Source organism: Bos grunniens, chromosome 8 (assembly GCF_055505025.1).
Source record: "Bos grunniens cultivar Pamir isolate PY7600 chromosome 8, Bosgru_T2T1.0, whole genome shotgun sequence".
Lineage (NCBI taxonomy): Eukaryota > Metazoa > Chordata > Mammalia > Artiodactyla > Bovidae > Bos > Bos grunniens.
Genome location: NC_141172.1, coordinates 49,660,321 through 49,684,891, shown reverse-complemented (window position 1 = coordinate 49,684,891; position 24,571 = coordinate 49,660,321). Strand labels below are relative to the sequence as shown.

The window sequence follows — 24,571 nt, the reverse complement described above, 5'->3', positions numbered from 1 at the left end:
AGTAATCTCTCTTAACTCTTAAGGTAAGGCTCACTGTATTCTTTATTCTGTGGCTTTAGGACAGCCTTTTAATAACAGTTCTATATAGAAACTTTATGCCACAAGGTAGGAATAGAGTTCTATAAGCTTGATTAGTTCAGGAGTATTTAATAGCTGTCAAAAAGCTAACTTTAAGTGAACAAAATAAATATTCGTACTGTTATTAGTACAACTTTCCCTTAAGGTTGGCATGATTTCTAATTTCTGCATGGTAATCTTTTACTTTCTTAGAAATTGATTATTATTGATTATTTGGATAAAGATTTAAATACTCTATGAATTTACTTCCAGATCCTTTATATTTTCTGTTGCATTACCTTGATTTTTAAAAAAATTGCTGAACAGAGCCACTTGGGGAAAATGCATGTTTTTTATTGGACAAATGGAAACTGAGAAAAGAGGTAGTTCTAGAGAGTAAATGTTTTGGTGGGTCTAGAAGGGAGTAGAAAATGATGATGGGTCCTTTATACAAGGGCCAGCATGGTGTCCTACAGATAGGAGTTTTTCAGAATCTAGTGTTAAAAATATGTGTGTTCATGTTAGATAACCAATATAGGTAGGCATGAACCAAATGAGATGTTCCCATTTTCTTTATTAAAAATCAAAGTGTTCATACACATAGACATATTGTATATAATCTGGAATGTAAAGGCAACATTCTATTTTAGTGAAAACTTTTATACGGCACCTTGGTTTTAGTTTGGCCATGTCAAGTATTAAAGAATATCTTACAAATCACAATAAGCCTATTTGTCAGAAGTCATTTTTTAACAAATTTCAGTGTATGCCTTATTGTATATATAAAATTTAGCAGTGAAACAGGCTAAATAGACTTCGCTGAGGTTTTTATACAAATATATGTTCCATATATATCTAAGATTGAAGGACCCTGTACAAATCCTCTTGTTACTGTATTTGTAGACTGAATTTTCAAAAGCCCCATAGTTCTGTTTGTTTGTTTTCAGAGTGGGGAATGCTAAAGGTTATCATATGAGCTACTAGTAAAAAGTCCTATTGCTGTTTGGAGCACTTCAAACTTAAAGACCATACACTTTAAAGATAAAGAAGTGTTCATGGGAGTAGATTTGGAAATTGGATTTGTTTTATGAGCTAAATTTGGGGAATACAGGCAATAGTGAAATTCCTTTTTAGTTGACGTGATAACAGCTGATTATATACTTTTTTCTTTGGTTTTCCACAAGAATACCATTTTAGTTTCCTTAAGATTATATTGAGCCAGAAGTCCTGAAAGGTCTTTGCTTTGCTAAGGATTTTTAGTGATCTGAAAGTACAATGGCAGATATAATAGCAAAGGAAATTTGTGATGGTAAGGTAATGGTAATAAGTGGAGAACAGTTTGGTTGCAAACCTATGGCATGGTGTAATATGTTGGCCATTATATATATTCAATTAGTGAAGAAGGAAATGGCAACCCACTCCAGTATTCTTGCCTGGGAAATCCCATGGACAGAGGAGCCTGGCGGGCTGCAGTCCATGGGCTTGCAGAGAGTTGGACAGAACTGAGCAACTTAACCACAACAACAGCAATGCTCAATTAGAAAGCACTTGCCTCTCTTCCTTATAAGAATATCCCAGCTCCAAATTCTTTTGCCAACTGAAATATATCAGATTTTAAAGAGAGACCTGACACATTAAAATCTGGTTGTACTTGATTTGGCTATATAAACCATTGTATTAGAAACAGAATTTAGAAATAAAGTTTTGTTTTTACTGTTTCATGTGCTGAAATAATTGTGTTTGGTTTCTTTGTATGTACAGAGATTCCTTTGGAATGATTTGTCTTTCCAAGACAGGTGATAGCTAGGAGTATCTTCATAAGTCTTAGATAGAAGGCAGTTTATCTTCTGAAAAATAATACTTTGGGGATAAAACCCTAGTCTGCTAACATTTGATAATTCCCTATATGCTTATTTCTCATTGATATTTAGAAGTATTTCTCAAATTTAAGAAGTCAGAGCATTGAGTGAGCTTATTCTTATTAAATATCTTAAGTTTTTAATTGTTAATATGGATTTTGTCTTTTTTTTTCTTTCTCCCCTTTCCTTTGAGGAGTTTGGACATAATTGCCTTATTTCATTTCAGGGATCCTTCTAAAGTAAATATTCTGGTACCTGGTGCTGGACTAGGAAGACTGGCCTGGGAAATAGCTATGCTAGGTTATGCTTGTCAAGGAAATGAATGGAGTTTTTTTATGCTTTTTTCTTCCAACTTTGTACTCAACAGGTATTTAATTTACTTTTTGCTAGAAACAGTAATTGCTCAGAATCGGATTGACTTATCCTATTTTTGAAAAATTCTGAATTTGAAGAGAAGTGCATAGTGTTTAATTATGGTATATATCATAAGTGTTTCTTGTATTAAAATTAAATTGCTTATACAGTTACTACTTTAATTAGTTGCCTAGTTAACAGAATGTTGAACAAGATGGGTAAGGGATGTTTTAAAAAGTGCTTGGGTATTCATGACACTGAAATGATTTCTCTGCAGAATTTAGGGCTAAGTATTGTTCAGGATGGAGTATTTTCTTATTGTTCCTTAAACTTCTTCACCCCTTTGTTTCTTTAGTGGAATAAGATTTTAATGTAGTAATCACATTTTTTTTTACTTAAATTCTCATAAAATCATTCACATGAAATGACTCCACATAACTGAGTTGGAAAGATTTCTCAGAACTTCTGTGGCCTTATTTATAAAGTAGTGGAAAAGAGTCTTTAAATCCAGAAGAGGTGTGTTAGAGAAAAAATAAATAGCTGCCTTGTTTAAACAATATGTTGTCTTGTCTTGGTAGCAGTGTGAGTTAGGAGATAGGGAAAAGGTAAAAAGGAGAGTGTTACAAAAAAAATTAAAATAATTAGGTAACAAAACTCATACCATTTTTTGAAAAAAAATACTTAGACTGTTTTTTACTTGGGCTCGAGTTTTGGCAGTATATGTTTAAAAATTTGAATGAACAGCACATTTATATATCTGAATTTACCTTAATTTTGTTTCTGTCTTTTAATCCATGATTGGTTACTCATCTACATGCATATGTGGAGTTTCAGATAATTGGGTATAGTGGTAACACTTTTAAGTATTTAATTATATAAGTAAATCCTCAATCAGATTATAAATTTTGGTATTTAAAGTAGATTTTCTTGGTAAAATATTTACTTAACACTGAATTTTATGCTCATATTTTACAGATGTTCTGAAATTAATAAATATAAGCTTTATCCCTGGATTCATCAGTTTAGCAATAACCGAAGGTCAGCTGATCAGATTCGACCCATCTTTTTCCCTGATGTTGACCCCCACAGTCTTCCTCCTGGTTCTAACTTTTCTATGACAGCAGGAGATTTTCAGGAGATATATTCAGAATGCAGTAAGTCCAAAGCAAGCATTTTAAAAATCACATCCTTTATTCTAAATTTAATGAGCTAATTTTTTACTGAGCCAAAGTTGTCATTCATTTTGATGGTGGAATTTAAGGTATACTTCAGTGACAGTTTATCAATAGAATGTTTTCAGAGTTATGTATAAGACAGTCATGGGAACTATAAAGAAATACGGGATCTGCAGTTTAGAAATTTATAATCTGTTGGGTCTATTAATATAAGACAACATGTAAACAAAGGTTGAGTAATGAATATAGTAAAAATGAAAGTAGGTTAGTATGACAAGTGAGCTGTTGTGGAGACAGTGACTTAAATAGGGAGGAATGGCGTTCAGAGGTACAACGATATGAATGAGTAAGGTAACCAGGGATGGTAGAACAGCCTGGCTGCAAGGAAAAAGGACTATGGGGGATTTAATGGATGATGAGGCTAGAGAAGTAGGTTGGTTCCAGATTGTGGAGGCCTTTTATAATCTATGAAGTTTGGACTTCAGCCTGGCAAAATGTAGAAGAAACTTGAGCTAGTCATTAGAGAAAGGGAGATGATAATGGGGAAAGAGAAGAGAGACTTGGCAATAAAAAGAAAAAAAGAAGGCTGAGGGGTCAGCAAGTTTGTTTGTTTAACAGGTATTTGTTGAGCACCTGTTAAATAGGAGGTATATTCCAGGTCCTGCGGAGACAGCAATGAACAAAACAAAGTTCCTACTCATAGGGAACCCATATTCTAGTTTTGAGCGAGGCAATAACAAATTACTATTGTGAGGAAGAAAAATAAGGCAGGTAAAGGGGATAATGATTGACTGAGGAGGGTCTGCTGTTTTATATGGAATTACCAGGAAGGTCTTTCTAAGGGGGAAACTTAAATATTGAGCAGAGAACCTCATAACACTGAAGAGGCAAGTCATTCAGATATATGGGGGAAAAGTGTTGCAGACAAAGGAAATGGCAAAGGAAGGAAGATTCTGGGGTGTGAAGGACACTTGTTCTGCTCAAGAAGAGCTAGAGGATCAGTTTGGCTGGGATATGGTGAGCAGTGGGCGGGTGATGGGAGATGAGGTTAGAGGGTTTGGTGAGACAGACTTGTAGGCCATAGCTAAGACTTCAAATTGTACTCGAAGAGGAATGGGAGGCCTTGGAGAGATTAGAGCAGGAGAGTAACAAGGTAGTGAAGTTATTGTTTTTCCCTGAATGCTGACACTGGGAGATCCTGCATTGAAGGTACAAGGAGAGAGATGGTGTTAGGATAAGTCAGGGAGCAGGGTCTCAAAATAGAAGTGAAATAATGAAAAACATTGCTTTGGCATGTAAAAATGACTTTCTTCTGGAGCACAGTTTGAAAGAGGAGATGGGGAAGGTGATCATGGTTGGATGAAGTGCCTTACCTGTACAGACAGCCACTTTCAGTGCAGTCTCTTCTGTCTCTGTGCCAAGCCACGGCCTCCAGAAGCCAAACTGTTCTGTTGGCTTTTCACCCTCTGCTGCTGACTGTCCCATCCCTCTTTTTAACTGGCAGTTCCCCCAAGTACTGGTGGATGCTTATGTATTTTGATACCATTCATTTCTCAGTTGGCAGCAGATGCATTCAGTCTTTTTTGAAACCTTCCAGAATTGGTAGTTAACACTGGTTTAAATCACAACTTAAAATTAAAATGATTGTTAATTTCATTGCAACTGATTTTATTTTTAAATTTTAAAAAATTTTTAATTGTTAAAATTTTTATTAGAGTCATCATAACTGATTTAAATAAAGCTAAAAATTGAAAAGATTATAAACAAAACTCATAAATATTATTTGGTGCAGATATAGTGATATAGGTTATCAAAAATTATTTCCAAATTGGTTACATTATCAAATTAGCAATAAAAGCTTTTATGAATGATGGCATATTTTGTAAATGATTTATTTGGTTGGCTAGATTATAGTATTTGATTGGAAGAGTTTAGCTTCTATACCTCTGTAGTTAAATATTCGTATCTGTAAAGAGGTAGCTGGTTCATTTATAGAATTCATGAAAAGGCAAAACATGTAGTGACATGTAGTAATTTGATTTTCCTTAAATAGATACCTGGGACTGTATTGCTACCTGTTTCTTCATAGACACAGCTCACAATGTAATTGATTATATTGATACAATATGGAAAATACTCAAGCCAGGTGGAATTTGGATAAATCTAGGTAAGTTCCTCAGTATTTATTAGAACCTGTACATTAATCTGAATACTTATAGCTGTTCTGCATTGGTAACTTCACACACAGTACTAAATATTCACAAAAGTTGCCATTATGTGATACGTTTGGTTTTTTAAATAATATATTTTTAATCGGAGGATAATTGCTGTATAATATCGTGTTGGTTTCTGCCATACATCAACATGAATCTGCCATACATCAACATGAAACATGTCACATATGTCCCCTTCTTCCTGAACCTCTCTTCCATCTCCCACCCATTCTACCCCTCTGTGTTGTCACAGAGCACCAAGTTTGAGCTCCCTTCATCATACAGCAAATTGTCATCGGCTACCCATTTTACATGTGGCAATGTGTATTTTTCCATGCTACTCTTAATTCGTCCCACCCTCTCCCTCCTCCACTGTGTCCACAAGTCTGCTCACCAAGTCTGTCCACTGCGGCCCTGCAAATAGGTTCCATCAGTACTATCTTTCCAGACTCCATATACATGTGTTAATATACAATATTTGTTTTCCTCTTTCTGACTTACTTGACTCGGTATAACAGCCACTGGGTTCATTTACTTCATCAGAATTTACTCAATGCGTTTTTTTACGGCTGAGTAATATTCTATTCTGTATGTACCACATCTTCTTTATCCATTCATCTGTCAGTGGACATCTAGGTTGCCTCCATATCCTAGCTCTTATAAATAGTGCTACAGTGAACATAGGGGTACATGTGTCTTTTCCAGTTATGGTTTTGGAACCATAGTGGGATTGTTGCATTGTATGATATTTTTATTCCTCGCTTTTTTAAGGAATCTCCATACGGTTCTCTATAATAGCCATATCAATTTACATTCCCACCAACAGTGCAGACATTTCTCCAAAGACAGATGGCTAATAAACACATTAAAAGATGCTCAACATCACTCATTATTAGAAATGCAAATCAAAACTACAATGAAGTATCACTTCACACTGGTCAGAATGGCCATCACCAAAATATCTACAAACAATAAATGCTGGAAAAGGTGTGGAGAAAAGGGAACTCTCTTTCAATGTTGTACATGTTTTAAAACCTCCATAGTTTCCTTTAGATTGCATTCTAGTTGGTGGTGCAGTTCCTCCAATCATAGCTAGTCCCTTCAAAAGCAGTGGAACCCCCAAAAGTTGTATATTCATACTAGGTCAGTCTCATAGCAGCCATAATTTCAAAGAGGTGGTGGTGGTTTAGTTACTAAGTCGTGTCCAACTCTTGCAACCCCATGGACTGTAGCCCACCAGGCTCCTCTGTCCATGGGATTCTCCAGGCAAAAATACTAGAGTGGGTTGCCATTTCCTTCTCCAGGGGATCTTCCTTACTCAGGAATCGAACCCAGGTCTCATGCATTGCAGGCAGATTCTTTACTGACTGAGCTTCAAGGGAAGCCCAAAGAGGTACTAATTATTAATTCAATGATAATCATTCCCTCATCTTCCCAATTCTCCACTCCATGGAGAAACAGCACTTCTGTTCAGGAGAGAGTGGTCTTTTAAAATTTCTGTAATGAAACATTTGAGGGGAAGCACTTAATCTCTCCCATGAAATCCTCCTCCCCAGTATATATATATATGGGGAAAGAGTAGGTATGATAACTTACGTATCTCCTTTAAATTTAAGAAAGAGTAGAAATATAATTTCATCTATGCAAAAACCTTTTTACTGCATCCTATTGCTGGTTGCTAGAAATCAAATGATGAGTATGACGTGGTCCTTTCCATCTGGAGCCTAAGGGAAATTGCACATTTTATCCTGTTCCTTTAAAATAAAGGGGAAGTAATGATAATCAAGGTAAACATACTTTTCTTTTTTAGTAAGATAGATAATCTTTATTAAGAAAGACTATATACGTAAAAGTCAAGTAAATATTGAGTCCTTGGTCTTCAGTATTGGTGTAGTTCTGTTGGTAGGTTCTGTTACTTGCTCTCTTTAATGATTTAGCTTACCAGAGATGTAGTCAGTAGGTCTAAGCCTCCAGGTCATAGTAGGTCTTTTCCAAACTTCTTTTTAGAAGTCCATAAGACAGATGAGAGCAGCGTAATATATAGCCATGATATGAAGCAATTATCTCAAACTTTGAGTCTTCCTTAAAAGAAAAGTACTCCTTTACTGAAGGAATGACTGAAAGATAGCATTACCAACTGGGTATTTGTTTCCTTGTTGTTAGGCATAATGTTGGCTACTTAAAAAATACCTGTGTAGTCTCAGAACAACCATATGTTGAAGTGGAGTTTACTGTATAGTTGAAGAAACTGAATCTTGGGTTCAGTAACTAGCAGAAAAGTTGTGGCGTTTATATATGGCAGATGGGCTGACAGTCCAGATCCAACCCCTTGACTGCCTAATCAGCTACCTCTGCAGGCTTGCACTGGGTCAGTCTATAACTTTATTCTGACTGTGTGTTTATGTGTCTAAAATTTTTCATACCAGTTATTTTGTTATATAAGGTTTTGTGTATTTCCAGAGCATTTGACTTAACTTTCATAGAAACAACTTTTCTTTTTGAACATTTATTGGTTTATTAATATTTTATTAAGTTATATAATAACAACAGTTACAACTGCATGGAGGAAATACATGTGGCCCTTGGTAAGTATACTGTTTGATAAGAGTAGATGTGCTGAGGTGTGGCCTGTGGTCTGTCATTGGCATCACAGTTAATTCAGCATGTTTGTTAACAGGATATCAGTTAAGAAGAGGGCTTCCACTCTTCTTACCAGGGAGTTTCTCTTATGCTCCAAGCCAGTGTGTCCAACTTGGATGTACCACAGATGCTTCCTAATGCATGTGTCTGGAGGAAATGATGCCCATGCTTCCCCCTTGCCTTTTCTGTTCCATCATCTACTCAGATTTCCCCAACCAGAAAACTGGTGTAGGCCTTTAACCTCTCTTCTTCTCCATCTGCATCTAGTCAGTCTATAAGTTTTACCTCCTAAAACTCCTTAATAGCTCTTGTATTTCTTTTTAACCCAGGGTTTCTCAACCACTGTACTTGTAAGTTACCGTCAATGTTTTACACTCCTTTTACTTCTCCATTTACCACCAAAGTGATCTTCCCAGTGTGCAAATCTATTCTTATCAGATCTCTCCAGCATAAAAGTCTAGCTTTGTTGGTAACCTAAACCCTTCTGGATGTATACAGTGCCTTTTGTGATCTCTCTTCTGTCTTGTGTCTCAGCTTCATTTTTTGTTTTGTTTTGTTTTGACTGTCCTTCCTTGTCCTGACCTCAGGTACTAGTCTTCTGACCTAGAAAGCCCTTTCTCTTTCCTCTCAATTTTCATTTGGCTCTTCCCTATATGTGCTCTTTAACACTCTGCTCAGGAGATCCTTTCAGATTGGGTTAAATATTATGTTATTTCTCTTTTATACTCTCACAAGTCTGTCAGCATTTAATGCATTGTGGTGTAGTCACTCATCATTTTGTTTCCCCTACTAGTTTCTGAGTTTCACAAGGGTAGGAATCTAGTGCTTCTTCCTCACTTGGAGTTAACTGTTATGTATATGAATGGATGCATTGTTTTAGAATTTGAAATAAGGATCAAAGTAATTTTAAGATGCCACAGAAGATTGATTGGCTGCTAAGAGACATGATGATAAAATGGCATTTACATTGGTAAATTCATAACATTCCTGTGGTTTGGGCTTCAGTTATGTGGACTTGGAAAATTAGTTTCATCTGTAAACTGAGAATGTGTCCCTAGCCCCTTGGGGACAATTTCAGTCTAACTTATGCAGATGACACCACCTTTACGGCAGAAAGTGAAGAAGAACTAAAGAGCCTCTTGATGAAAGTGAAAGAAGAGAGTGAAAAAGTTGGCTTAAAGCTCAACATTCAGAAAACTAAGATCATGGCATCTAGTCCCATCACATCATGGCAAATAGATGTTAAAACAGTGACAGACTTTATTTTTGTGGGCTCCAAAATCACTGCAGATGGTGACTGCAGCCATGAAATAAAAAGATGCTTACTCCTTGGAAGAAAAGTTATGACCGACCTAGACAGCATATTAAAAAGCGGAGACATTACTTTGCCAACAAAGGTCCATCTAGTCAAGGCTATGGTTTTCCCAGTAGTCATGTATGGATGTGAGAGTTGGATTACAAAGAAAGCTGAGTGCCAAAGAATTGATGCTTTTGAACTGTGGTGTTGGAGAAGACTCTTGAGAGTCCCTTGGACTGCAAGGAGATCCAACCAGTCCATCCTAAAGGAAATCAGTCCTGAATATTCATTGGAAGGGCTGAAGCTGAAACTCCAATACTTCGGCCACCTAATGCAAAGAACTGACTCATTTGAAAGACCCTGATGCTGGGAGGGATTGGGGGCAGGAGGAGAAGGGGACGACAGAGGATGAGATGGTTGGATGGCATCACCAACTCAATGGACATGAGTTTGTGTAAACTCTGGAAGTTGGTGATGGACAGGGAGGCCTGGCGTGCTGCAGTTCATGGGGTCGCAAAGAGTCGGACGTGACTGAGCAACTGAACTAAACTGATGCTTATATAGACCAGAATGTCAGTATATTCATATGTAATGAGAAATATGCCCACTAGCCATTCTGGAATACTAAAAAGTTATATTTGAAGTTATAATGAAAAATTTGCCACAGTGTATGAAATTAGAGTTCGGAATATTATTAACTTATAAAATGCTCTGAGGGGTATTTAAGGTACTCACTATGTTTTCCAGGTTTGGGAAAACTAGTGAGCTTTTCAAGGGAACTGTTATGTATGCACATATCCTTTGGGAAAGGCTCTGATTTTGCAAAATGCAGAAAAAATGCCTATGCATCCTGTTTTTCGGTTTTTCATGATGACTAGTACCCCTTAAATGCATCTATATGTAATTTAAAAAGTGGGGGTGCAGAAGTGTTTGTGTCTATGTGTCTGTGTGTGTACACTCATGCCCTGATACATAGTTGGATAGTGGAAGGCAGGCAGTTATCAAAGTGAATCTACCTTCATCTGGAAGAATTAGCAAGTTAAAGTACCAAAGGAGATCTTTGTAATGTGTAATGAGAAATGGAGCCTATTAGAGTTTAAAGCACTATAAAGCTACAGAATTTTTAAAAACATGAGAGATTGCCTATAAAAGGTAGATGATTGGACACTTGGACACATGTATTAGTTCCTCATTGAGATCATGTTAACAGTTCATAAAAAGTTATAAACATGGAAAAAGAATGGAAGGATGTCATCAGGGGACAAAAGAATGTAACAGTATTTCAGAAGATAGGGTAGATGGATAAGTTTTGCAAAGAAACCAATGTGAATACAGCCAGTTGACCTGGAATAACCATAGAAAATGAGGCACCAAATGAAACAAACATAAATTGAAAGTCTATATGTAGGGAATAGCTGACCTCTTCCAAGACACTTTTCCAGACCATGCTCAGCCAGGAGACCAGAAGTTTAATTCACTGGAAAAAGTGAATGGAAAAGGAGCAGAATTTATGAAAGCATGGGCTAATAAAGAGTGAGGATGAAATATAGGACAGAAAAGAAGAGGATCAATTAAAAGTCTGCATTGGAAAATGATTGGACAGTGACCACCAGTTACCGTATTTCTACCCACAACACCTCCCTACCCTGCCTACAAAGCTTTTTCCTGGGGTTTGGGTACTGGCTGTCTGTTTTGCATGGATGTAAGCCATGTTTCTTTAAGTGGACATATTAATACAGTTACTGAGCTTTTAATAATTGTATGTTGGATCTTTTTCTCTTAAATCTTTTCTGTATCTTTATGTTTTAGACGTATCTCTTATATACAGCATATAGTTAAATTTTGCTTCCCTGGTGGATCAGCTGGTAAAGAATCCACCTGCAATGAGGGAGACCTGGGTTCAATCCCTGGGTTGGGAAGATCCCCTGGAGAAGGGAACGGCTACCCACTCCAGTATTTGGACCTGGAAAATTCCATGGACTGTATAGTCCATGGGGTCACAAAGAGTTTTACACATCTGAATGACTTCCACTTCATCTAGTCTAATAATCACTGTCTCTTAACTGGAACTTTTAGAAACTTAAGGATATAAATGATTTAAATCAACTTATCTGACAGAACGTGGTCCACTGGAGAAGGGAATGGCAAACCACTTCAGTATTCTTGCCTTGAGAACCCCATGAACAGTATGAAAAGGCAAAATGATAGGATACTGAAAGAGAAACTCCCCAGGTCAGTAGGTGCCCAATATGCTACTGGAGATCAATGGAGAACTAACTCCAGAAAGAATGAAGGGATAGAGCCAAAGCAAAAACAATACCCAGCTGTGATTGTGACTGGTGATAGAAGCAAGGTCCAATACTATAAAGAGCAATATTGCATTAGGAACCTGGAATGTCAGGTCCATGAATCAAGGCAAATTGGAAGTGGTCAAACAAGAGATGGCAAGAGTGAATGTTGACATTCTAGGAATCAGCGAACTGAAATGGACTGGAATGGGTAAATTTAACTCAGATGACTATTATATCTACTACTGCGGGCAGGAATCCCTCAGAAGAAATGAAGTGGCCATCATGGTCAACAAAAGAGCCCGAAATGCAGTACTTGGATGCAATCTCAAAAACTACAGAATGATCTCTGTTTGTTTCCAAGGCAAACCATTTAATATCACAGTAATCCAAGTCTATGCCCCAACCAGTAACACTGAAGAAGCTGAAGTTGAACGGTTCTGTGAAGACCTACAAGACCTTTTAGAACTAACACCCAAAAAAGATGTCCCTTTCATTATAGGGGACTGGAATGCAAAAGTAGGAAGTCAAGAAACACCTGGAGTAACAGGCAAATTTGGCCTTGGAATATGGAATGAAGAAGGGCAAAGACTAATAGAGTTTTGCCAAGAAGATGCACTGGTCATAACAAACACCCTCTTCCAACAAGACAAAAGAAGACTCTACACATGGACATCACCAGATGGTCAACACTGAAATTAGATTGATTATATTCTTTGCAGCCAAATATGGAGAAGCTCTATACAGTCAGCAAAAACAAGACCAGGAGCTCACTGTGGCTCAGACCATGAACTCCTTATTGCCAAATTCAGACTTAAATTGAAGAAAGTAGGGAAAACCACCAGACCATTCAGTATTGACCTAGATCAAATCCCTTATGATTATACCGTGGAAGTGAGAAATAGATTTAAGGGCCTAGATCTGATAGATAGAGTGCCTGATGAACTATGGAATGAGGTTCATGACATTGTACAGGAGACAGGGATCAAGACCATTCCCATAGAAAAGAAATGCAAAAAAGCAAAATGGCTGTCTGGGGAGGCCTTACAAATAGCTGTGAAAAAAAGAGAAGTGAAAAGCAAAGGAGAAAAGGAAAGATATAAACATCTGAATGCAGAGTTCCAAAGAATAGCAAGAAGAGATAAGAAAGGCTTCCTCAGCAATCAATGCAAAGAAATAGAGGAAAACAACAGAATGGGAAAGACTAGGGATCTCTTCAAGAAAATCAGAGATACCAAAGGAACATTTCATGCAAAGATGAGCTAGATAAAGGACAGAAATGGTATAGACCTAACAGAAGCAGAAAATATTAAGAAGAGGTGGCAAGAATACACAGAAGAACTGTACAAAAAAGATCTTCACGACCCAGATGATCATGATGGTGTGATCACTGACCTAGAGCCAGACATCCTGGAATGTGAAGTCAAGTGGGCCTTAGAAAGCATCACTATGAACAAAGCTAGTGGAGGTGATGGAATTCCAGTGGAGCTATTCCAAATCCTGAAAGATGATGCTGTGAAAGTGTTGCACTCAATATGCTAGCAAATTTGGAAAACTCAGCAGTGGCCACAGGACTGGAAAAGGTCAGTTTTCATTCCAATCCCAAAGAAAGGCAATGCCAAAGAATGCTCAAACTACCACACAATTGCACTCATCTCACACTCTAGTAAAGTAATGCTCAAAATTCTCCAAGCCAGGCTTCAGCAAAATGTGAACCGTGAACTTCCAGATGTTCAAGCTGGTTTTAGAAAAGGCAGAGGAACCAGAGATCAAATTGCCAACACCCTCTGGATCATGGAAAAAGCAAGAGAGTTCCAGAAAAACATCTATTTCTGCTTTATTGACTATGCCAAAGCCTTTGACTGTGTGGATCACAATCAACTGTGGAAAATTCTGAAAGAGATGAGAATACCAGACCACCTGATCTGCCTCTTGAGAAATCTGTATGCAGGTCAGGAAGCAACAGTTAGAACTGGACATGGAACAACAGACTGGTTCCAAATAGGAAAACGAGTTCGTCAAGGCTGTATATTGTCACCCTGTTTATTTAACTTATATGGAGAGTACATCGTGAGAAACGCTGGACTGGAAGAAGCACAAGCTGGAATCAAGATTGCCAGGAGAAATATCAATAACCTCAGATATGCAGATGACATCCTTATGGCAGAAAGTGAAGAGGAACTCAAAAGCCTCTTTATGAAAGTGAAAGTGGAGAGTGAAAAAGTGGGCTTAAAGCTCAACATTCAGAAAACAAAGATCATGGCATCCGGTCCCACCACTTCATGGGAAATAGATGGGGAAACAGTGGAAACAGTGTCAGACTTTATTTTTTGGGGCTGCAAAATCACTACAGATGGTGACTGCAGCCATGAAATTAAAAGACAGTTACTCCTTGGAAGGAATGTTATGACCAACCTAGATAGCATATTCAAAAGCAGAGACATTACTTTGCCAACAAAGGTTCGTCTAGTCAAGGCTATGGTTTTTCCTGTGGTCATGTATGGATGTGAGAGTTGGACTGTGAAGAAGGCTGAGCACCGAAGAATTGATGCTTTTGAACTGTGTTGTTGGAGAAGACTCTTGCGAGTCCCTTGGACTGCAAGGAGATCCAACCAGTCCATTCTGAAGATCAGTCCTGGGATTTCTTTGGAGGGAATGATGCTAAAGCTGAAACTCCAGTACTTTGGCCACCTCATGTGAAGAGTTGACTCATTGGAAAGACTCATATGCTGTGAGGGATTGGGGACAGGAGGAGAAGGGGATGACAGAGAATGAGATGGCTGGATGGCATCACTGACTCGATGGACGTGAGTCTGAGTGAACTCCGGGAGTTGGTGATGGACAGGGAGGCCTGGCGTGCTGCCATTCATGGGGTTGCAAAGAGTCGGACACGACTGAGCGACTTCTCTGATCTGATCTAATCTGATCCCAGATTCAGTAAAATGGGATCTCCTTCAAGCTGGCTCCTGTGTCCTTTTGACATATCCCTGCCATTATCTGAGCATCTTCTTTCTGGCATAACTAGGTATTCTGGGCTCATCTTCCACTTTTTCTGTCTGAGATCAGCCAGTTTTTCCAAGGATTTCTGGCTCCTTTTAATGGGGAATGGTATGTAGAAACAAAATTCTGCATTCTCCCACTGTCATGGTGTTGCTTCTAGGCCTTTTTATAAGTATATGTATGTATCCTTCTATGTCTATAAACATGAGTTCATGTTTATAAATCGTGAGTTTATGCTCATACTTCTGGTTCCATAGCAACTTTAGGTATGGAGTACAAAGTTGGCATATAGCTTTCAGCACATTTAAGACATCATTCCAGCAGCTTCTATTTTGTTGTTTAAAATTCAGCTATTTTAATTGTTGCTTCTTTGAGTAATCAGTTTTGTTTTTTAAGATTTTCACTTTGTAGTTTTTTTCAGGCTCAATATTATATTCAGATGTAAATTGTTCTTTTTAAAAACTATACAGTTTGTTGGGCCACCTGAGTCTGTAAATTTTTTCATCAGTTCTGAAAAATCTTAGCTTAAAACAGATCTCCACTTGCCAATGAGACAACCTTAGCATCAAAATAAATAATAACAGTTATTATTTCTTTGTGTACCTCCTCTCCCACATTCTTTTTCTCTTCTTCTGGAAATGCAGTCAAATGTACTCTCGACCTTCTCAACAAAGCTTTCACTTTGCTTTACTTGCTATTTTTTTTTTTCTTGTTTTGGTCTGTCTGTCCTGCATTCTAGGTAATTTATTCTGACCTGTCTTCCCATTCACAATTTTTTTGTTTCACTGTGTCTGACATCTATTTCATTTCTATTTGGTGGGGACTGTGTGTGTGTGGGGGGGAGGTTATTTTTATTATTTTGTTTTTTTTGTTTGTTTTTGGTTAGCTATGCCATTTAAGAAGGTTCTGTTCTCTGCATATGTTTTCTCAATGGTCTTTTACTTCTCTGAAAATAGTGTATTTTGTATGATAATTGTAATATCTCACATCTTTGCAGGTCAGCCTCTGCTTTCTCTTGTTGCTGCTGGCTCTTGCTTATAGTTGTTTGTTTCCCTGGGCTATAAGATGCAAAACTGTACATGTAATATCTCATTCTAATGCATCAAGGAAAGACTGCAAGGAGATACATTCAGTTTTCAAGTGGTTATCTGTCTTTACTAGGATTAGACATGGGTTTGATTTTATGTTATTCATGTTATTTTAGCTTTCTGTTATTGAGCTTACATTATACTTACAGTTAAGGGAAAAATGTTTTCTTTGCTTCTGTTATTGCCATTAAAAAAAAGTGAAGACAAAATGGATTAAAGACATAAATGTAAGAACAGAAACTATAAAACTCTTAGAGGAAAACAGAGGCAGAACACTCGATGACGTTAATCAAAGCTAGATCCTCTATCACCCACCTCCTAGGGTAATGGAAATAAAAACAAAAGTAAACAAGTGGGACCTGATTAAACTTAAAAGATTTTGCATAGGAAAGGAAACTATAAGCAAGGTGAAAAGACAACCCTAGGAATGAGAGAAAATAATAGCAAATGAAACAACTGACAAAGGATTAATTTCATACAAGCAGCTCATACAACTCAGTACCAGGAAAACAAACAACCCAGTGAAAAAGTGGGGTAAAGACCTAAATAGACATTTCTCCAAAGAAGACATACGGATGGCTAACAAACACATGAAAAGATGCTCAACATCGCTCATTATTAGAGAAATGCAAATCAAAACCACGATGAGATATCACTTCACACCAGTCAGAGTGGCCATCATCAAAAAGTCCACAAATAATAAATGCTGGAGAGGGTGTGGAGAAAAGGGAATGCTCTTGTACTGTTGGTGGGAATGTAAATTGATACAGCCACTATGGAAGACAATATGGAGATTCCTTAAGAAACTAGGAATAAAACCACCGTATGACCCAGCAATCCCACTCCTAGGCATATACCCTGAGGAAACCAGGGTTGAAAAAGACACACGCATCCCATTGTTCATTACAGCACTATTTACAATAGCTAGAGCATGGAAGCAACCTAGATGCCCGTTGACAGATGAATGGATAAAGAAGTTGTGGTACATATACATAATGGAATATTACTCAGCCATTAGAACGCATTTGAGTCAGTTCTGATGAGGTGGATGAACCTGAAACAGTGAAGTGAGTCAGAAAGAGAAAGATAAATATCGTATTCTAACGCACATATACAGAATCTAGAAAAATGGTTCTGAAGAATTTATTTACAGGGCAGCAGTGGAGAAACAGACATAGAGAATAGACTTATGGACATGGGGAGAGGGGAGGAGAGGGTGAGATGTATGGAAAGAGAAACATGGAAACTTATATTACCGTATGTAAAATAGATAGCCAATGGGAACTTGCTGTATGACTCAGGAAACTCAAAGAGGGATTCTGTATCAACCTAGAGGGGTGGGATTGGGAGGGAGTTTCAAAAGGGAGGGGACATACGTATACCTATGGCTGATTTCATGTTGAGGCTTGACAGAAAACAGCAAAATTCTGTAAAGCAATTATCCCTTCAATAAAAAATTTTAAGAACTGTGAAGAGACAGAATTGAGAAAATAAAGAACTCCTTCAGGATTGTGATAGTGTTTTATCCATCTTTATATATTCAGTGCCAGGTATTTGCTTGGTGCTTGATAAACATTCCTTTAAAGAATGAGCTGCGGACTTCCTTGGTGGTCCAGTGGTTAAGACTTTGCTCTTCCACTGCAGGGGGCACAGTTTCAATCCCTGGTTGGTGAACTCACATCTTGCATGACTTGTGGCATGGCCATAAAGTAAATTAAAAAAATAAAAATTTAAAAATAGTAAAGAATGAGCATAATAAATGTGAAAAACTGCTCAGCCTCAAGATAATGCAGATGAAATTATGCATGGCCTATCATTTTCCTCTTGCCAAATTAGCAAATACTTAGTTTAATAAAAATACTTGGTGTGTTTTTTCTGTATAATTTAGATTTTTTGAGGAGGGGTATAGTTAACATATAATAAATTCACTTTTTTAAAATGTATAACTTGAAGTATTTTGGAAGCTGGATAATCATGCAGCCATTACATCTATCAAGATAGGGAACATTTCTATCACTTGCCCGAAAAAGGTCTTTTCTGACCTTTGTAGTCAGTTCTCTCATCTTCAGTATCTGGCAGGTAGAACTATGTTATTATAGTTCTCCCTTTGCCAGAAAACCATATAAATAGAATCATAGAGTAAGCTGCTTTTTGTGTCTGGCATCCTTCACTTAGCATAATGCTTTTGAAATTCATCCATTTTGTTGCATGTACCAGTGGCTTTTTTCTTTTTATTGCTGAGTAGTATTTCATTGTATGGATATACTACATTCTGTTTATTCTTTGGCTGGCTGATGGACATTTGGGTTGTTTCCAAATTATTATGATTATGAATAAAGTTGCTATAAACCCTCATGTATAAATCTTTGTGTAGCCACAAGCTTTCATTCCTACTGGTGGAATTGCTGGGTCATATGTGGAACATGCATGTATAACTTTACAACAAACCGCCAACCAGTTTTCCAGAGTGACGGTACCATTGCATTCCCACCCCTTGTTAAGTAAGGTGTTAAAACAAGTACTTAATTGCAATTGTGAGTGAAAAGTAGTATGTCTGTTTTGGAAAGCATTTTGGCAGTCTGAATCAAGTTAGTAAAAATATTTACTCTCTTTGACCTAGAAACTCCACTGCAAGGCATGTCTTTGTAATATATTTCTGAAATATAAGCAGATATGTTTGTTGAAGTACCATTTGTAGTAGGAGACTGAAAAATACAAAGCAACTGTAATGGTTGTCTTCAGGTGGTAAAATTACAGATGATTAACTATATTCAGTGCTATGTTGGGCATTATAATGGATTAAAAAGAAACATAAGACATGTTCCTTTGTTCACGTAGCTTGTAATGAAACACAAATGAGTAGAAATAAAATATGGTCTGAGTCTGTAAGAAGTATAGGAATGTGTTTATGTAAATATAATAAAACAGTATTATTGGAGGTTCTTCAAATAATAGAGGAGGAACAGCATACGCTTTAGTACTGGAGATACTTGGCTGTGAGGCTCTGCATTCTTTAATAAAAGAATGCTTCAAAAGCTTTGGGATGATCTTGGATACAACAGGTGCTCAGTAAATGATAGCACCGTCCATTTTTACTAGTACTAATAAAACTTAACAGGAACTTAACTTTGATAGAGTAGTTTGGTGGGCAATCATTACTATCTTTTGAAAAGAACTGCTGCTGCTACTGCTAAGTCGCTTCAGTCGTGTCTGACTCTGTGCGACCCCATAGACGGCAGCCCACCAGGCTCCCCCGTCCCTGGGATTCTCCAGGCAAGAACACTGGAGTGGGTTGCCATTTCCTTCTCCAATGCATGAAAGTGAAAAGTTAAAGTGAAATCACTCAGTCATGTCCGACTCTTAGTGACCCCATGGACTGCAGCCTACGAGGGTCCTCCATCAATGGGATTTTCCAGGCAAGAGTACTAGAGTGGGGTGCCATTGCCTTCTCCTTGAAAAGAACACTAATATATAAATTATAATTATTTTATTCTAGTGGTTTATGTACAGTAAAAAAAAAAAAAAAAGAAGAAGAAAAACCTTTTAACCCTAAGTAAGTTCCACAGAGTGCTCAGCAGTTTGGGACCAGCAATTTTGTCTTGTTTGTTGCTTTTATCTCTTGTGCTTATTAACACATGGTAAGAGGAGTGAGGTAGGGTGGGGGTGGTGAGTTGGTCTCAGGATTTATAATTAACCCAATGAAAGTAAAGAGAAGATTGTCTAGTCCCTTAGTATAACTATGGAATGATAATGTTACCTGGATGAAGTTGATAGATTGGGCAAAATGTGAAATTTAAAAGAATGGAATATCTGGTTTGAGTCAGATAACAGTTCCTTGGATGTCTAGAGTGAGAGAATAATAAAGGGGGGATGTCATTTTAAAAAGTTGTAATAGCTGTGGTTAACCTAGCACCTTCTGTATGCATGGTGTGTTATATCACATTAAAGTCATGTTACAGGTGGGGAAGAATTTGTTGGTGTTAGAGCTGGAATATTAACTGTGCTTTAAAAAAGCCAGCTTTAGGTGTCCAGTGATTAGGACTTGGAACATCTGTACTGTGGTTGCCTGGGTTTGATCACTGGTTGAGGAACTAGGATCCCACAAGCCAAAAAAAAAAAAATAATACACCAGCTCTAGTATCACCTTTTCCTTCCAGGAAGCCATACCTATAACTCTCCAACCCCCCTGACCCCTACACTTTTTCCTGCCCAGCCTGGCTTGAAGACCCTTCTCTGTTTTCACAAAATAGTTTGTAACTGCAGTTTTGCATATACTTATGGAATTATAGTTACAGTATACCCTTGCATTTTGGGGACCTGGTATTCTGTGATTCAGCCACTCCTTCAGGAACTTAGAGAGTTAATAGGTATAAAGCCCATGACGGGGAGAATCACAGTGCAAGGCTCTTACACCAGAGGGACTCACTCCCTGTGAATGTAGGCCCAGCACTCAAATGGCAAAGTTTTAGGGATACTTGTCTTTGGCAAATATAACAGTTCTTTACTTCTCCTTTTTATATTTCATCCTCTACCCAACTTATTACTTAACTTGGGAGTTCAGTTTAAACAGCTAGTAGTGTATGTTTATATTTAAGTAGTGTCATAATATCTTTAAATTATAGGTCCTCTGCTGTACCACTTTGAAAATTTGGCGAATGAACTTTCCATAGAATTAAGCTATGAGGATATAAAAAATGTTGTTCTGCAGTATGGATTCCAGTTAGAGGTAAGGATGGAATGAGTATTGTCAAAGTTTAACTTTCAGAGCACTCAAACAGAAATGGTGATATCATGGCAGTTACTGGCTTTACTTCTTAACCTCTTTTGTTTTCTAACCCATGAAGTGAAAATAATACTTCTTAGCTTTTAGAATTATAAGGATTTGGGATAATGTGTATGTAAGTGGAAAGCTGTCATACCTAGTATAATCACCTTTCAATAAGGGTTAGCTGACCATTATCATAATACTGGCCTTTGTAGACACATCGCAGGTAGATGGGATGAGAGGTCAGATGTAAGAGGGATAGTTTACTATATGTACTTTTGTACTGTGTGGTCTTCCCTTATATGATTATAAGGTTTCATGTTACTTCGACTATTTTAGTTTATTTAGAAGCATTTGATTCATTTAAAAAACAACAGGTTTGTTCTTAAAAAGAAGCAGTATATTATAGTAGTTTAGAGTTCAGGCTCTGGAATTAAGACTTCTTGAGCGTGAATTCCAGTTTCACCACTTACTGTAGGTGTGACCTATTGTTTGTAATTTGAGATTACTTACAGTGCCAATCTTAGAGGGTATGTATGTGTAATAAATGAATAATACACAGAATATGTTTAAAATAGCATGTTGTTTTCATCATCATTATGATCACTGTTTGCATTTCAGGTGGAAAAAGAATCTGTCTTGTCAACATATACTGTGAATGATCTATCCATGATGAAATACTACTATGAATGTGTTTTGTTTGTGGTCCGTAAACCACAATAACAGTCTCAAGTGATTATCATCAAGAAAAAAGTTTAATAGCAAATGCTGAAATAAACAACTCAGAATCAACTATCATAATGACAGGACACAACCTCAAATCAGTGGTGCCTTCTTATTCCTAACAAAATTTAGAAATAGTGTCTATTTTCTTAATATGTCTATCGCTTTTTCAGAAATATACTATGCCATGCATATTTGTACTACACAAGTAAAAATGGAGGAAATGTCTTCAAGTATACTTTTTCCTTGAAGCCCAGAATTATCTTTCAGTAGAAAAAACTTTATTTCCAGTGTCTTCATGAAGCTGTCCGTTAAGTCTGCCATATGAATAACTTATAGTATTGCAATCCATAAAAATCTCCCTTTTTGTTGTTTTGAATGCATCGTACTTGTTATTTTTTAAGGATCCTTTGTCACTTTCAACATCTGGAATTGGGATTTTGTTTACTTTGAACCTAAGCAATCTATACAGAAAATATTTATCCTTTTTTATCATTCAAATTATTTTATTTTCTAGCTCAGCTGGATTTATAGTTAGCATCAAACATTTCATCTTTACAAAATGCTGAGTTTATAGGATCAAATTAGTCTTTTGGTCACACTAAGTTGAACACTTTGAAAGCATACTCATCATGGATCACTCTGAAATATATGAGATCTCAGCATTCTAAGTGAGGCACACAAGTATTTATTAAAGGTACCGCTAGGAAACTGGGAAAATAAGAATAAAATCTGCCCATTTGAAATATATGATTTCAAACTATAAACAAATAGTTTGTCAGTTAGATGTTTACAATAATGTCTTTCCTTTAGATTACCTGAATTACAAAAGCAAGCACTTTTTTTTTCCGTTAAAACAATTATATACTAGTAAAAACTGTCATGATAGTATTAATGTGGAGAAATTTTCATTATGAAATTTAGGGATAAATAACTGCCCATGGTCTGTGTATTTAATATTGTAAGCAGCAACCATTAGCATAATTTCAGATTAGTATCCATTTTGTTCCTTGATAGCTATAGCTAAAACAGTATATGCTGCTTTAAATTTCTACCTCTAGCAGATCTTTTTTGGAGGGAGTTTTCCTTTGTATTTTTTTAATGTTTATTACCCTGTTTTCCAGTAGCTTGATAAATAGATGACTAATTTAATGTGTTTTAACCTTTTCTTGGAGAAAAGGGAGTAATATTGAATATTTTCATAGATGGTTGTGATGACATTAAGTGACCTCTGTGGCAATTTTAATTAAATAGACTTAATCTCAGTAATGTGCTGGTAACATAAATGTCATGTTTTCATAGGAAAACTTATTTATAAATCTTTACACCTTTATTGTCAGTTAGGTGAGGGGAGTCCTGGTGTGATTTGACATCCTAACCAGTAGGATCTTTTCTGCATACACTACAGGAGCACCTGGGGCCTTTATGCCCATGATGTGATAAATGATTCCATTAAGTTGATTTGTCAAGTTATAGACACCTGTATGTAATCTACTGAATGTTTCTGAAAAACTATTTCTCTTTTTTTGTGTTCCTGAGTACTTGGCAGATGTTCATTTAGTGGGAATTCTGACCTACCACATGGATGAACTTGAAATTAATTGCAAGGGAAAAAAAAAACGAACTTATTTTCTTTTAAAGAAAGAAACTTAAAAAAGAGCATAAGTATTTCTAAAAAGCCATTGAAAGGAAGCATGCTGTTTGTAATTTAGAAATGCTTTTTATTCACTGATAAGTATTCACTTTTTTACAGCTTGTATCAAAACAAATGATTTTGGTTTTCTCATAAAGGGCAAAACAGGTTGACACCAATGGGTTGGCATTTCTTAAAATTTTTGCTATCAGGTTTTATCCTTTAATAATGTTATTTGTACTTCTAAATTACAGCTTTTAGTTAATTATGAAATCAGTTATTTCATTTGTTTCTTGACTTCTCCTCCATATTATGAATGCTGTTTTTAAAATATACTACACAAATTTGCATCCTTTTTTTTCTCTTATAGCTTTTATAGTTAATATATTCTAAACTTGAAAATTGTGGTATCAATCAATAATAGAGGTGTCACTGGAGGATTTAATTTTGTATTATGTGTAGAAATAGCTACTAAAGTGTGTAAGCCTTAAAGTTTAAAACATTTTTCTTAAATAACTATACACAGATTTTTCATTTTTTTCATAAAGTGGGAGGAGATAGGTCATTCTGCTTGCTTTTGTTTCTTTTTTTATTTCCATAATCGGAAGCAGTACAGGCTAGGGTATGTTAATCAAGTGAGCAAGATGAGATATGTAAAATATAAAGAGAAGCTGTATAAATCACAGTATAAAATTAAGTTTGGGAATTGTAAAATGTACTGTATTTATATGTAACTCATTCTAAAAGTTGCCACAAAGGCTGAATTGGAAGCTTCATGTCTGCATGAAATTTCCTATATTTTTAATGTGTATGATGGACTTAATTTTTCTTGAATATTAAAATCTGACAATTGCTATGAAACTGTATTTGCTTGCTTGTTTCCATCTAACATGGGATAACCATAGATATGGGAATTTTAATTAATTGAGAACAATACATTTGGACCCTGGGATTAGCCTTTTATATGCTTCTAGAAAGTCAATATCATTAGTTGAACTCTGAGTATGCTAGGCCTTGTACTAATTAAACTTGGTCTTTGGTTTTGTTATATAATCAAACAAGAATTATAAAGGAACCAGTAGAAGAAAATTCCAGCAACAGTCCAGCACTGGACTGGCACTTACTTTTCCTGAATTATTATTTGTGATCTTGGGCAAAGCACTCTGAGTTTGTTTCCTCATCTGTGAAAGAGGATTGATACCACCTAGTTCAGTGGTTTTTATGAGGTCCTCTGTACTGTGAAATATTATTATACAGGCATACCTCCTTTTATTGCACTTTGCAAATAGTGTTTTTTGTTTTTTTTAACAAATTGAAGTTTTGTGACAACCCTTGTGTCTAGCAAGTCTGTCAGCATCACTTTTCCGACAGTATTTACTCACTTCATGTCTTTGTGTCATTTTGATAATTCTTGCAGTAATTCAAATTTTTCATTATTATTGTATTTTGCTGTGGTGATCTGTAAACACTGATTTTAAG

The 24,571-nt window shown here is 36.5% G+C and overlaps 1 protein-coding gene across 1 annotated transcript in view; it reads left to right on the top strand.

The window, feature by feature from the left end:
• The window catches only part of CARNMT1 (carnosine N-methyltransferase 1), a 42,773-nt gene extending 18,820 nt beyond the window's left edge, over positions 1 to 23,953 (top strand). The window contains exons 4-8 of the mRNA XM_086415544.1: positions 2,143 to 2,283; positions 3,246 to 3,424; positions 5,499 to 5,612; positions 20,594 to 20,697; positions 21,358 to 23,953. Coding sequence (XP_086271670.1) covers positions 2,143 to 2,283; positions 3,246 to 3,424; positions 5,499 to 5,612; positions 20,594 to 20,697; positions 21,358 to 21,459 — 640 coding nt within the window. The 3' untranslated portion in view covers positions 21,460 to 23,953. The remainder of the gene's footprint in view (positions 1 to 2,142; positions 2,284 to 3,245; positions 3,425 to 5,498; positions 5,613 to 20,593; positions 20,698 to 21,357) is intronic.
• The last annotated feature ends 618 nt before the right edge of the window (positions 23,954 to 24,571 follow it).